This window comes from Cottoperca gobio, unplaced genomic scaffold (assembly GCF_900634415.1).
Source record: "Cottoperca gobio unplaced genomic scaffold, fCotGob3.1 fCotGob3_390arrow_ctg1, whole genome shotgun sequence".
Taxonomy (NCBI): domain Eukaryota; kingdom Metazoa; phylum Chordata; class Actinopteri; order Perciformes; family Bovichtidae; genus Cottoperca; species Cottoperca gobio.
This window is the reverse complement of record NW_021166983.1, coordinates 811-15,623: the sequence shown is the minus strand read 5'-3', so window position 1 is coordinate 15,623 and position 14,813 is coordinate 811. Positions and strand designations below refer to the sequence as shown.

The window sequence follows — 14,813 nt, the reverse complement described above, 5'->3', positions numbered from 1 at the left end:
GTTCTGTGGACTTGGCAGAGTCGTCCAGTTCTGATCCGAAAGCCAACATTCATCGCAGACATTCCTTCTCGTTCCCTTTGCCGCCGTCGCCCAACAACCTGTTCAAACCTCTTGAAGAGCTACGAGAGGAGTCGGAGATGTTGCTGCCGTGAGGGCGGGGCACAAAGATGGACACTGAGCGGCGGACACGTCCTGTCCTTCATCTAAGTTTTAGCTTCTCATCGCTCCAAACTCTGAAGTTTCATTTGAATTCACTCAAAACAAAACTTCTAAGCTCGAAGGTCCTGCTGACCTCAGAGAGGAGAGAGCAGGCGGACCGAGCCCATTTCCAGTCTTTATGCTAAGCTAAGCTAACTATCTGCTGCCTTCAGCCACATGTTCACGATCCTCTCTTCTAACTCCAACTAAACTGTCAAACTTTAACTCGAAGCATCACGAGTTTGTTCTGTTCTCCTCGTAGTTGCTGCTTGGTGGAGGGACTATGATGTCGGGGGATATTTCTTTAGCTCATGCTAACTCTTTATTCTGCACACGTATGAAATGAACTACAGGATGTTGCACACACAGAAGGAACTTTTCTTTGCATGTTGTTTATTTAAAACACGAAACAGGTGAAAGCTCTCCGAGGTTTTTAACACGTTCTATCATGAACACAGTATTTATAAATGTTTTACAACGTGTCTGGTTGTATAAAAGGGCTCCGTCATTTCAAGCTTTGTACTTAGTGTTGAGTCTTTCTTCTTCTACACATTATGTAAATAGGAAATGTGTTTTTGTATGTTGTTTTTTAATCTTGTGTGTTTTATGGAATAAAACACTTTGTTTGACTTCAGTCCAGTTCTGTCACATAAAGAGCGCCCCCTGGTGGACTCATCACAACATTACACCTCCACAGCTCTAACCCTCCTGCAGACTTCAGAATAGTAAAGATGTTCTTTGTTTAAGAGTTTAGTTATGGACACAATGCAAGAAGCTCACTTATCTCAAGCTGGTGAATGGCACTCTGGGAAATGTAGGCGCCCAAGTAAAAATGTAAACTTTGCAACTCCCTATTTTGTCCTTTTTAAACTAATAAAATGTTTATTAACTATAATAGAAATGTGTTTAAAGCTTGTTCTGAACCAAGTTTCCAAAATAAAGAAAAGGTTTTATTTTGTGCAAAAGAAGGAAACTGCAGAACATTTGCTGACATGACAACGAGCATGAAACATGTGACGAGGATTTCTATCAGCCACGTGTGACGTCCATCAGACAGACAGGCAGTCAGTCAGACAGACAGGCAGGCAGGCAGGCAGGCAGGCAGTCAGTGAGCGGAGGGACAGGATGCAGTTGACACCGCTCTGCCTGATGCTGTGTGAGTACAAACTTTACTTTGTAGAACATGGTGTTGAACATGTTCCAGGGTTTACTCAGAAGTCACTGATTCCTTCTCTTCAGTCGTTACTGATTCTGTTCTCGCCTCGTGTTTTTATTCCTCTTCGTGTCGTTACTTCTTCTCTTCTTCATCTGACGTGTTGCTGGTTTTCATTCCTCAAACTTTTAACTGTCTTGATGCATTTTGTCTTAGTTTCATACTTTCTTTACTTATTTATTTATATTTATTTTCTGCCTGTTGACCATTATCTCGTCATGTCTGTTTTGGCTTCCCCCCCCCCGTGCAGCCTGTCTGCAGGTGAGTCCTGACCGGTCTCAGTTCTTCAGGTACGACTCCATCACTCTGAGCTGTGAGGATCAGTTGAACTCCACCGGCTGGAAGGTGAAGAGGAAGACGCCGGAGGGCGGGGTCAGACCCTGCTCCTCCGGCTGGGGCACCTCCTCCTCGGGCTCGACCTGCATCATCGGAAACACCTACCCGTCTGACAGCGGCGTGTACTGGTGCGAGTCCAGAGCCGGGGAGAGGAGCAACGTGGTCAACATCACCATCACCGGTACCGCACACGACACACGTTTAGCACGAGACGTTTCCTCAGAATCCTGAAGTTAAATTAGAAATATGAGTTTCTTTCTACTCCAAAGATCACACTGTGCTCCTGAAGTGTCCGGCCCTCCCTGTGATGCAGGGCGCTGCTGCGACTCTGCACTGTGAAGCTGAGATGTACTCCTCCAACCACACGTTCGATTTCCATAAAGATGGCCGTTTCCTCGGCAGCAGCCCCACGGGAGAGATGATGCTCCACAGTGTGTCCAGGTCTGATGAGGGACTCTACACGTGCAGCATCCCTCGAGTGGGAGAATCAGTCGGCAGCTGGCTGAATGTTGATGGTGAGAAATAACACGTAATATTAATATGTTGCGACAGACGTGGCACATTTGCACCAGATTTGGCGACGGAGGGCGTCTCAGAGCTTCCTATTGATTTCCTGTGCAGAGCAGGAGAAGCGCAGTGCATGGTCCCCGCTCTGCTTTTGCACAAAGCTGATGTTTTTGCAACCTAAAGCAAATGCAGAGCGGGGAATTAGCCCGTCTTGCACGATGAGCCTGTCAAAACGTGGACCAAGCTGTCAAGCGAGGAGATGTAGTTCTAAAATGAAACAGGTTTCAGCGTCGCCACTTTCTTATGGATTGTTGCTTTCTGTTGAAACAGCGAGCAGAGAACCAGGAAGCAATTAGGTGCATGTCTACGTCATCACAGGGCCAGTTTAGTGGCGCAGCGAGCCCCCCGGGCATCCTCGCCAGATGTGCGCCGGGACAACATTTGAGGGCAGATGCTGATATTTTCAGTTAATTTTTCTTCACAGGTTCTCTTCCATCTTCATCTTCGGCTCCGCCTGCAGCTTCCTGGTCAGTTTCTGTCCCCAGGCTGATGCGCCACCTGCTGGTGGGAGCTCCTTACCTGCTGTCCACCATCTTACTGGGGCTCATATACAGAGACAGAGCCAGAGGTGAGAACGTGCCCACAGAGGCATTCCTGATTATACGTAACGTTAGCCGATCCGATCACTCTATAACAGGGACGGGGAACCTCCGGCCTGCGGGCCGTGTACGGCACGTGAAACCATTTGATCCGGCCCTCGAGGTAATTCATAAACACACGCAAAGAAATCCACAAAAATATTTTTTATAAAAAATCTAGACAGCAATAGACGGGGCGATTGACTGTTTTTCCTGGCCGAGGTCAGGGTCCTTGAACACAACACGAGCGGAACGTGTCATCACGTGGTCACGTCATGTCAACAAACTTCAATATTAAACGAGTCGTTGACGTCAGTGAACGCAGCGTGGCGAGTGTAAAACAGAGAAAGCTGGATGCAGAATGTCGCACTTCCAGGAGAAATGGACGAACGATTATTTGTGAAAGTTAAAGGCCAGTGAGTCGAGTTTGTGCGGACGTACTTGCGGTGATGAAAAATAATCTCGAGCGTCATTACTGCACGAGACATGCCGACTGCACGAGCTGAGAGGACGAGTGTTTGGATAAAGTTAAACGCTCTTCGGTGGAGTTTGGCCCAACAAGCAGCTCTCTGCAGAGCGGAACATACAAACATGGACAGATAGAGAGGTAGACCCCCCACCAAGAACACACTGTTGCACCACTGCTGTGCAGTTATCACAGCCATGTGCAATACTCACTTTATTTATATCACTTGGTACTTATATTATCTTTTATTCTATTTCATTATTGTGTTCTGCCTTTTTACTTCATATGTTCTTCTGCTGTGACGAGATAAATGGTCCCCGTTGTGGGACTAATAAAGGATTTCTGATAAAACAAAGATACAGGATACAAAAGTTGCTTTTTTGCATTTAGCATAAAGAAAAGTGAAATGAATGAGCTGCGTCTTAAAAAACAACGTGCAGAAGTTATGAGTTTAATAATTAGTACGGCCCTCGAAGGATGTTGTAAAAACAAATGGCCCTTGATAGGAAAAAGGTTCCCCCCCCCTAACAGTGTTAGCTAGCTATGCTATCAGTTAACTCCGCTTCTGTCAAGATTTCAGGTGAAAGATCTTAATAAAACTTTAATTTAATACTAAAACTATCACTTCCTGAAACACACTCAGCTGAAGACACTCGAGTGTCATCTGATGACTTTGTTTTCATGGACGTATTCGTGAATGACCAAAAGTCTGTCTAAAGTTGTGTATACCACATGATGCTAAATAAACACGTGAACACGTGAGCTGTAATTCAACAGTTTACAACAAACAGCTGTTCGATAACACGTACATATTTATTATAGGGAACAAACGTCCTGTTCTTCACATCAATGAAACTTTATTTGTACAGCACCTTTCATACAGGTTAGTGCAGTGGTGCACATGTGACTGACAAGCAGAACGTAAGACAAACAACTAAAAAAACAACAATTTGAGACCTCAAGACAAGAAATATAAAACATCTAATGAAAGCTAAAAGCATCAGGACAGGTGGCACCACAGTGTGGCAGGCGGCTTCAGCGGATTATCATTGACGATTATTAAGACATAGTTATATTGCTATAAACTTGATCTGCTTGTGCTCGCAGGCAGCTCGGACGGCCATGGAGAGAAGAGGGCAGCAGCGAGGTCATCATGGAAGTCGTCGTTTAGTCCTACAAAGACGTCAACTTCGCAGCACAGGAGGTCCTTTAACGCTGGAGACTCACTGCAACACAGTACGGACACATTCCGATCTAAATAAATACAATTAAGGATGTTTTATATGTTTGTTGGCTTCATGAACTTCTGTGATCGCTATTAAAGTGAAAGTTGTGTTTCGTTCCTGGTTTCGCTCGTTTGATTAAGAAACGTAAATTCTTTATTTGGAACATTAGGACACACGATGCACCTTTCTTGTGTAAATGGCTGACGGGGAACCGTGCAGGCTGTTTGTGGGTTTGTCTTCATAATGCAGACATGGAAGTGAAGTTTTCTGTTGTTTTGTTTTTTCGGGTTTCACATGTAAATCTCTTTTACTCCAAAACATCTTGAATACATAAATTTAGCTGTTATTATTCATCTTATTCTCCTCAATTGAATGTTACTTTGATTCCAGACAGGAAAAGCCGTCTCGAACGTGTTGAGTGATTGTCCGAGATCTTTATTTTGTGGGTCAGTTTATGTTGAAGTGATTCGTATGAAAGTAGGTCGTTGTTCTAAGAAGTGGAACAGTGTTCGCTTTAAACCCACACAAACATGTCCGATTATTTTAAACTAAAAACTGCTGATTTTATTCACTGATTTATTTTGGTTCTCACGGAAACTCTTGTGTGGAAGGTGAAAGTTCTCCGTGTTGTATAAAATCTAACAATAAATCTGTTTAAAGGTTTAATTCACAGCGTGTTCCTCCGTGTGTTGTTAGAAAAGAATCATTACAGTTAATAATACATTCGTGTTTTATTAACAATCAACAGTAAAAGGTTTTAGAATCTTATTATTATATTCCTATGATATATCCGGCATTACAGATGTTCAAAATCTTCACAAAAAATTAGAACAATTTTGTCATTAGAAACCACAATCATTGCAACATGATCACCTGAGATAGTTTAGACATCAGATTTAGTGGTCAAAACAGAAAGAGATACAGATACAGATATAAAAACCAGGACAGATACAGGATACAGATACAGATTATAAAAACAGGGACAGATACAGATATAAAAAACCAGAAAGATACAGATACAGAATAAAAAATGCCAAAATCTGCATGTTAAATCAAGAATATTCTAAAATTCCCGCAACACCACAAGAGATTTAATAATTTTCAAATAGTTCTGGATGAAACTTCCAATGATTTCATGGTTCCCCAACATGGCAGCCAATGTGTTGTTCTTAGTAGCAATCAACAGTTGAATGAAAAGTGGAATTTTACAGGGTTTATAATCCTAACGACCTCAAAGTATTTCCTGATAAACCAACAAAAGTTTTATAGGTGGAAGCTGAGGATAGGCTCAGTAGTGTTCCGGTGTCCTCATGGTCCAGACTTCTTATGTCCGTCTTGAGTCGGACTGTGAGACACACAAACAGGTTTTTGTTCTCAGTGGACGCCAACAAAACGACTAATTAAAGACACAAAAGACTACCAAAGAGACTCAAAAACTAACAAAGAGACACAAAACAACTACCTTCTAAAGATACAAAACAACTACTTTTTAAAGACACCAAAAATGACTACAAAGAGACACAAAATGACTACAAAGACGACACAAAACAACTAATATTAAAGACACCACCAAAAACGACTAACAAAGAGACTCAAACAACTACAAAGACACAAACAATGACTAAAAGGGGAGACACCAAATGACTAAAGAAGCGACACAAAAAACACTATTAAAGACACCAAAACGACTACCAAAGAGAATCAAAAAAGAACAAAGACAAAAAATGCAATAAAAAGAGAAACAAAAAGAAAGCCGGACTGCTGTTCAGCCTGAACAGCGAGCGTCTCGGGGAGCGAGCGCTCTTCTGGTGGGAGGATCCCGGAGTCGGCGCCTCGTTGAGGGAGGAGCCGCCTGATGCCACGTTCTGCAGCGCCGCCTCTTCTCTCTCGTGAAGCTTGGACTCCAGCTGCTGCACCTCTGTGCTCTGCCTCTCGTCGCTCAGGTTCCTCGTGTTGTCCACCTTCACACTCTGCAGGAACACCTGGCTGTCAGAGGGGCTACTTCTAGCACTTTGATCCAATGACAGTCTGGTCACAGTCTGCGTCCGCGCTGTGATGACAAAACAGAAATAAATGCACCATCAGTATGAGCTGCATCAGCTACATCAGCTGCATCATCTACATCAGCTGCATCATCTACATCATCTACATCAGCTGCATCATCTACATCAGCTGCATCATCTACATCAGCTGCATCATCTACATCAGCTGCATCATCTACATCAGCTGCATCAGCTACATCATCTACATCAGCTGCATCATCTACATCAGCTGCATCATCTACATCATCTACATCAGCTGCATCAGCTACATCAGCTGCATCATCTACATCAGCTGCATCATCTACATCAGCTGCATCATCTACATCAGCTGCATCATCTACATCAGCTGCATCAGCTACATCATCTACATCAGCTGCATCATCTGCATCATCTACATCAGCTGCATCATCTACATCAGTTGCATCAGCTACATCAGCTGCACCATCAGTATGAGCTGCATCATCTACATCAGCTGCATCATCGACATCATCTACATCAGCTGCATCATCTACAATCAGCATGCATCATCTACATCATCTACATCATCTGCATCATCTACATCATCTACATCAGTTGCAATCAGCTGCCACCATCAGTATGAGCTGCATCATCTACATCAGCTGCAACCAGCTGCACCATCAGTATGAGCTGCATCATCTACATCAGCTGCACCAGCTGCATCATCTACATCAGCTGCATCATCTACATCAGCTTGCATCATCTACATCAGCTGCATCATCTACATCAGCTGCATCATCTACATCAGCTGCATCAGCTACATCAGCTGCATCATCTACATCAGCTGCATCAGCTACATCAGCTGCATCATCTACATAAGCTACATCAGCTACATCAGCTGCATCATCTACATAAGCTACATCAGCTGCATCATCTACATCAGCTGCATCATCTACATCACTGCATCAGCTACATCAGCTGCATCATCTACATAAGCTACATCAGCTGCATCAGCTACATCAACTACATCAGCTACATCAGCTACATCACTACATCAACTACATAAGCTGCATCAGCTACATCAGCTACACCAGCTACACCAGCTACATAAACTACATCAGCTGCATCAACTACATCAGCTGCATCATCTACATCAGCTACATCAGCTGCATCATCTACATCAGCTGCATCAACTACATCATCTACATCAGCTGCATCAGCTACATCAGCTACATCAGCTGCACCAGCTGCATCAACTACATAAGCTACATCAGCTGCATCAGCTACATCAGCTACATCAGCTGCATCAACTACATCAGCTACATCAGCTGCATCAACTACATAAGCTACATCAGCTACATCAACTACATCAGCTGCATCAACTACATCAGCTACATCAGCTACATAAGCTACATCAACTACATCAGCTACATCAGCTACATCAGCTGCATCAACTACATCAGCTGCATCAACTACATAAGCTACATCAACTACATCAGCTGCATCAACTACATCAGCTACATCAACTACATCAGCTGCATCATCTACATCAGCTGCATCAGCTGCATCAACTACATAAGCTACATCAGCTACATCAGCTGCATCAACTACATCAGCTGCATCAACTACATAAGCTACATCAACTACATCAGCTACATCAACTACATCAGCTACATCAGCTACATCAGCTGCATCAACTACATCAGCTACATCAACTACATCAGCTACATCAGCTACATAAGCTACATCAACTACATCAGCTGCATCAACTACATAAGCTACATCAACTACATCAGCTACATCAGCTACATAAGCTACATCAACTACATCAGCTGCATCAACTACATAAGCTGCATCAACTGCATCAACTACATCAGCTGCATCATCTACATCAGCTACATCAACTACATCAGCTGCATCAACTACATAAGCTGCATCAACTGCATCAACTACATCAGCTGCATCATCTACATCAGCTACATCAACTACATCAGCTGCATCATCTACATCAGCTGCATCAGCTACATCAGCTGCATCAACTACATAAGCTACATCAGCTACATCAGCTGCATCAACTACATCAGCTGCATCAACTACATCAGTTACATCAGCTACATCAGCTGCATCAACTACATCAGCTACATCAACTACATCAGCTACATCAGCTACATAAGCTACATCAACTACATCAGCTACATCAGCTGCAATCAACTACATAAGCTACATCAACTACATCAGCTACATCAGCTACATAAGCTACATCAACTACATCAGCTGCATCAACTACATCAGCTACATCAACTACATCAGCTACATCAGCTGCATCAACTACATAAGCTACATCAACTACATCAGCTACATCAGCTACATAAGCTACATCAACTACATCAGCTACATCAATTATTTATTGTTTTTACGTTATGTTACTCTCATATTACCAACACATTTCCTCGGGTGGGATAATAAAGTGGATCTGAATAAAATGATGTTTAACGATAACATTAAAAGCTTTTCTGAAGCGTTACTCACCAGCTTTGCCACATTTCTTCCACAGAAAGAAAACGACTCCACACACGAACAATACGACAGCGAGTATAACAGCGAGTATAACAGCGGGAGAAACGTCACATAGCAAGACCTCCCAACTGAAACAACAATAAGGATCCAATATATTAAAAATTATTATCAATACTATAACATTAAAAATATTATAACATTATAAATATTATACACCCCACGACCGGAGAGAGAACTTCCTACATTTCGGGCTCAAACATGAACTAATGTTATTTTACTTTGTTATTATTATTATTATTATTATTAATTATTTAATCTCATTTCATGCTGAGTTTTTAAAATTCATACATGTTGTACACACTACAGGTGAACAGGGTCATACATGTTGTACACACTACAGGTGAACAGGGTCATACATGTTTGTACACACTACGGTGAACAGGTCATACATGTTGTACACACTACAGGGTGAACAGGAGTCATACATGTTGTAAACACACTACAGGTGGAACAGGGTCATACATGTTGTACACACGACAGGTGAACAGTCCATACATGTTGTACACACTACAGGGTGAACAGAGTCATACTGTTGTACACACTACAGGTGAACAGAGTCATACATTTGTACACACTACAGGTGAACAGAGTCATACATGTTGTACACACTACAGGTGAACAGAGTCATACATGTTGTCACACTACAGGTGAACAGGGTCATACATGTTGTACACACTACAGGTGAACAGGTCATACATGTTTGTACACACTACAGGTGAACAGGGTCATACATGTTGTACACACTACAGGTGAACAGGGTCATACATGTTGTACACACTACAGGTGAACAGAGTCATACATGTTGTACACACTACAGGTGAACAGAGTCATACATGTTGTACACACTACAGGTGAACAGGTCAACATGTTGTACACACTACAGGTGAACAGAGTCATAACAATGTTGTGACACACTACAGGTGACAGGTGAACAGAGTCAACATGTTTGTACACACTACAGGTGAACAGGGTCATACATGTTGTACACACTACGGTGAACAGAGTCATACATGTTGTACACACTACAGGTGAACAGGGTCATACATGTTGTACACACTACAGGTGAACAGAGTCATACATGTTGTCACAATACAGGTGGAACAGAGTCATCATGTTGTACACACTACAGGTGAACAGGGTCAAACAGGTTGTACACACTACAGGTGAACAGAGTCATACATGTTGTACACACTACAGGTGAACAGGGTCAAACATGTTGTACACACTACAGGTGAACAGAGTCATACATGTTGTACACACTACAGGTGAACAGAGTCATATCATGTTGTACACACTACAGGTGAACAGGGTCATACATGTTGTACACACTACAGGTGAACAGAGTCATACATGTTGTACACACTACAGGTGAACAGGGTCATACATGTTGTACACACTACAGGTGAACAGAGTCATACATGTTGTACACACTACAGGTGAACAGGTCATACATGTGTACACACTACAGGTGAACAGAGTCATACATGTTGTACACACTACAGGTGAACAGGGTCATACATGTTGTACACACTACAGGTGAACAGAGTCATACATGTTGTACACACTACAGGTGAACAGAGTCATACATGTTGTACACACTACAGGTGAACAGAGTCATACATGTTGTACACACTACAGGTGAACAGGGTCATACATGTTGTACACACTACAGGTGAACAGAGGTCATACATGTTGTACACACTACAGGTGAACAGGGTCATACATGTTGTACACACTACAGGGTGAACAGAGTCATACATGTTGTACACACTACAGATGAACAGGGTCATACATTGTTGTACACACTACAGGTGAACAGAGTCATACATGTTGTACACACTACAGGTGAACAGAGTCATACATGTTGTACACACTACAGGTGAACAGGGTCAATCATGTTGTACACACTACAGGTGAACAGGAGTCATTACATGTTGTACACACTACAGGTGAACAGAGTCATACATGTTGTACACACTACAGGTGAACAGGGTCATACATGTTGTACACACTACAGGTGAACAGAGTCATACATGTTGTACACACTACAGGTGAACAGAGTCATACATGTTGTACACACTACAGGTGAACAGGAGTCATACATGTTGTACACACTACAGGTGAACAGGGTCATACATGTTGTACACACTACAGGTGAACAGGGTCATACATGTTGTACACACTACAGGTGAACAGAGTCATACATGTTGTACACACTACAGGTGAACAGAGTCAAACATGTTGTACACACTACAGGTGAACAGGGTCATACATGTTGTACACACTACAGGTGAACAGAGTCATACATGTTGTACACACTACAGGTGAACAGGGTCATACATGTTGTACACACTACAGGTGAACAGGGTCATACATGTTGTACACACTACAGGTGAACAGGGTCAAACATGTAACTAACAGATATCATGAAGCTTCCCCACTTCATGACTCACATCAACACAAGTTTATATTACAAGTGTTTAATATGTACATGAGGCGTTATGTAATGTAGCTGTTGAGAGTTTAAATCTACACACACAGTTACAAACACACACTCTGATGTTCTCATGTTCCTCTCGTCTGAAGAAGACGAGTTCTGGAAGATAAATATCTGAACATCTCTTTGCACACTTTAGATGTTGAAAGGTGTTCTGCAGTTTACCTGGCAGCAGGAGCTCTGTGTCGTGGCTCTGATTGGTCGCCGCCTGGTGAACTCTGCAGGTGACCCTGTGAAGAGAAGGAATCACATAAAGTCTTGAGTTGAACCTGTAGTGGAATAACACACTGATCCTCTCCTGTTCACACAGCGTGCAGCTGTAGTCTGACTCCATGTTTCTTTGAGATACGACACAAACTAAAAGCCAAACCTAACGACTGATTTCTTGGTTGTGTTTTATAAGATAAATGAATAAACTGTTCCCAGTTTTAGTTAATTAATATGTTAATTCTTTTGTTATAAACATAAGTAAATAAAAAGTATTTTCTCTTCCTGTGAAACGGTTTCAAAGGTTTGATGATTCTTCCTGCAGCCAAACTGGTGAAATAAGAACGAGACACATGTTGGGAAATCAGGGGAACAACAACAATATATTTATTTAAACTGTGTTACTGCAGCACATGACGACGCTGCAGACGCTGCAGACCCTGCAGATGCTGCAGACACTGCAAACCCTGCATACCCTGCATACGCTGCAGACCCTGCATACGCTGCATACCCTGCATACCCTGCAGACCCTGCATACCCTGCAGACCCTGCATACGCTGCATACCCTGCAGACCCTGCATACCCTGCATACCCTGCAGACCCTGCATACGCTGCATACCCTGCAGACCCTGCATACGCTGCATACCCTGCATACGCTGCAGACCCTGCATACCCTGCAGACCCTGCAGACCCTGCATACCCTGCAGACCCTGCATACGCTGCATACCCTGCATACGCTGCAGACCCTGCATACGCTGCAGGCCCTGCATACCCTGCATACCCTGCATACGCTGCAGACCCTGCATACGCTGCATACCCTGCAGACCCTGCATACGCTGCATACCCTGCATACCCTGCATACGCTGCAGACCCTGCAGACGCTGCAGACCCTGCATACGCTGCAGACCCTGCATACGCTGCAGACCCTGCATACGCTGCAGACCCTGCATACGCTGCAGACGCTGCAGACCCTGCATACCCTGCAGACTCTGCAGACCCTGCATACCCTGCAGACTCTGCATACGCTGCAGACCCTGCATACCCTGCAGACTCTGCATACGCTGCAGACCCTGCATACGCTGCAGACCCTGCATACGCTGCAGACCCTGCATACCCTGCAGACCCTGCATACGCTGCAGACCCTGCATACGCTGCAGACCCTGCATACGCTGCAGACCCTGCATACGCTGCAGACCCTGCAGACGCTGCAGACCCTGCAGATGCTGCAACACCGATTTCACGGGGTCTTTAAAAGACATAACCTTAAAGCTTCTTTAAAGAGATTTGTGTAACATGTGAACCTGTTGGGGGCGTCCTGCAGGGTGACTCTGCGCCTCACAGTGAAACATTGTCCGGTGTCTTTGTCTCTCTTCGGCTCCTCTGCGCTGATGATTCTCCCCCGATCGTCCAGGAAGATGATCTCCGGCTCCGGCAGCCAGCAGCTCGCCTCGCACTGCAGCGTCACGCCTCCGCCCTCAGACGACACCACGGACAGCTTGGGCTCAGAAACTGCAGCTGTACAGACAGGAAGTACCATTATCAGTTCTGCAGTGGATTTAGAAAAGTGTGAAGCTTTTTATCAGCGTCAACACACACAAATCACATAGCAACAACCAGGAGTGCACACACACACACACACACACACACACACACACACACACACACACACACACACACACACACACACACACACACCTATGAAGCAGATGTAAGTGCCTGTAAGTTTTATTGCATCACTGTTTGTTTGCTGCGTGTGCACTTGTTGAGTTTGTGTAGTTAAAGGAACATGTGGGACACACTTCTCACACTGAATGTCTGTGAAGTTCTTTATACTTAAATACAGTATAGAACACTTATAAACATGAGTTTTATTTTGTTCCTGTGGAGTCTGGTGGCTTGTCTGTACTGACTGCATGTTTGTACGTTAATATATTAGAATAAATCCCTGTTGATCTTATTTATTCTATATTCACTGAAGCCGTCTGGGAAGGTGTGAAAGGAGCGACTGAAGACAAAAGCCACATGTTTGTTTGTGTTGAGGCTTTTGATGCGACTGCAGAACCTTTACAGAAGAAGAATAAAGTGGAGCAGACGTACCCACGACCAGCTCCACGTCTGTGACGTCCCGGCGCGTCTTACTCCACAGCCTCTTGCATTGGTACTTCCCTGCATCCGCCAGCTGCACGTCGGAGATCCTGAGCGAGATGTTCCCGTTCTTCAGTTCTCTCGTGATGAGGCTCGACCGGTACCAGAAGGCCGGGTTCTTCATCTCGTGAGTCTCGCAGCCATCCCGGTACAGGAAGACGATGTTCGGCTGCAGGCCGTGCTTGGACCACTCCACTGTGGGGAAGTCGCCGCCGGCGCTGATGTTGAAGCTGCATGGCAGAAGGACTTCCCCGCCAGCAAAGGCGAGGACCGTCTCTGCTGCAGCAGGCAGCGAGGACTCTCCTGGGGAAACACAAGAGCGACTTTACACGTTGTGGCAGACCGGGCTGTTTCCAATGTTTAGTGTGTCGCTTTAAATATACGGGTCAGTGTACTGCAGGACGCTTCAACAGCCTCCTGATGACACTCCAGGTCTGTGAAGGTGATGACATCAACTCAAAGACACAACTTCAGAGTTCAGCCCACAGATTCTCTGAGAGACGAGACTAGACGCGTCAGGTACGCTCCAAAACCAATCACACGCTGTCACACAATTATATGAAAATCGGGCAAATTGTTTTTCCGTAATACTGCTGACAAACAAACAAACCAACACACACACACACACACACACACACACACACACACACACACACACACACACACACACACACCTCCCAGCCAGGGTGAGCGCACTGAAAGGGAACACTGGCAGTGACTCACATTTAAAACAGTAACTGTCATTTAAAGGGAGGCGATGCCTGAAACTAAACTGTGAAATATTTACTGAAGTTATGAAGTTA

The 14,813-nt window shown here is 44.1% G+C and overlaps 2 protein-coding genes across 2 annotated transcripts; one reads left to right on the top strand and one right to left on the bottom strand.

Annotated features, from left to right (window-relative positions):
- Nucleotides 1-1,295: 1,295 nt before the first annotated feature.
- Nucleotides 1,296-6,592, top strand: LOC115005899 (Fc receptor-like protein 5). Its single transcript, XM_029427867.1, has 6 exons — nt 1,296-1,354; nt 1,662-1,928; nt 2,017-2,262; nt 2,739-2,882; nt 4,466-4,594; nt 6,561-6,592. The coding sequence occupies exons 1-6, from the start codon at nt 1,324-1,326 to the stop codon at nt 6,590-6,592; spliced, it is 849 nt and encodes a 282-aa protein (XP_029283727.1). The 5' UTR covers nt 1,296-1,323.
- LOC115005900 (putative selection and upkeep of intraepithelial T-cells protein 1 homolog) lies at nt 6,338-14,333 on the bottom strand (the record flags this gene model as incomplete). Its single annotated transcript, XM_029427868.1, has 5 exons — nt 6,338-6,634; nt 9,114-9,229; nt 11,824-11,888; nt 13,167-13,380; nt 13,963-14,333. Coding segments are annotated over 5 exons (784 nt in total), but the record flags the coding sequence as incomplete, so codon positions are not given.
- Between the last annotated feature and the right edge of the window lie 480 nt (nt 14,334-14,813).

Coding starts and splice junctions, on each gene's coding strand:
- LOC115005899 (XM_029427867.1), top strand. CDS start 1,324: ATGCAGTTGACACCGCTCTGCCTGATGCTGT. Junction 1,929..2,016: donor GGTCAACATCACCATCACCG/GTACCGCACACG, acceptor TCTACTCCAAAG/ATCACACTGTGCTCCTGAAG. Junction 2,883..4,465: donor ATACAGAGACAGAGCCAGAG/GTGAGAACGTGC, acceptor TTGTGCTCGCAG/GCAGCTCGGACGGCCATGGA.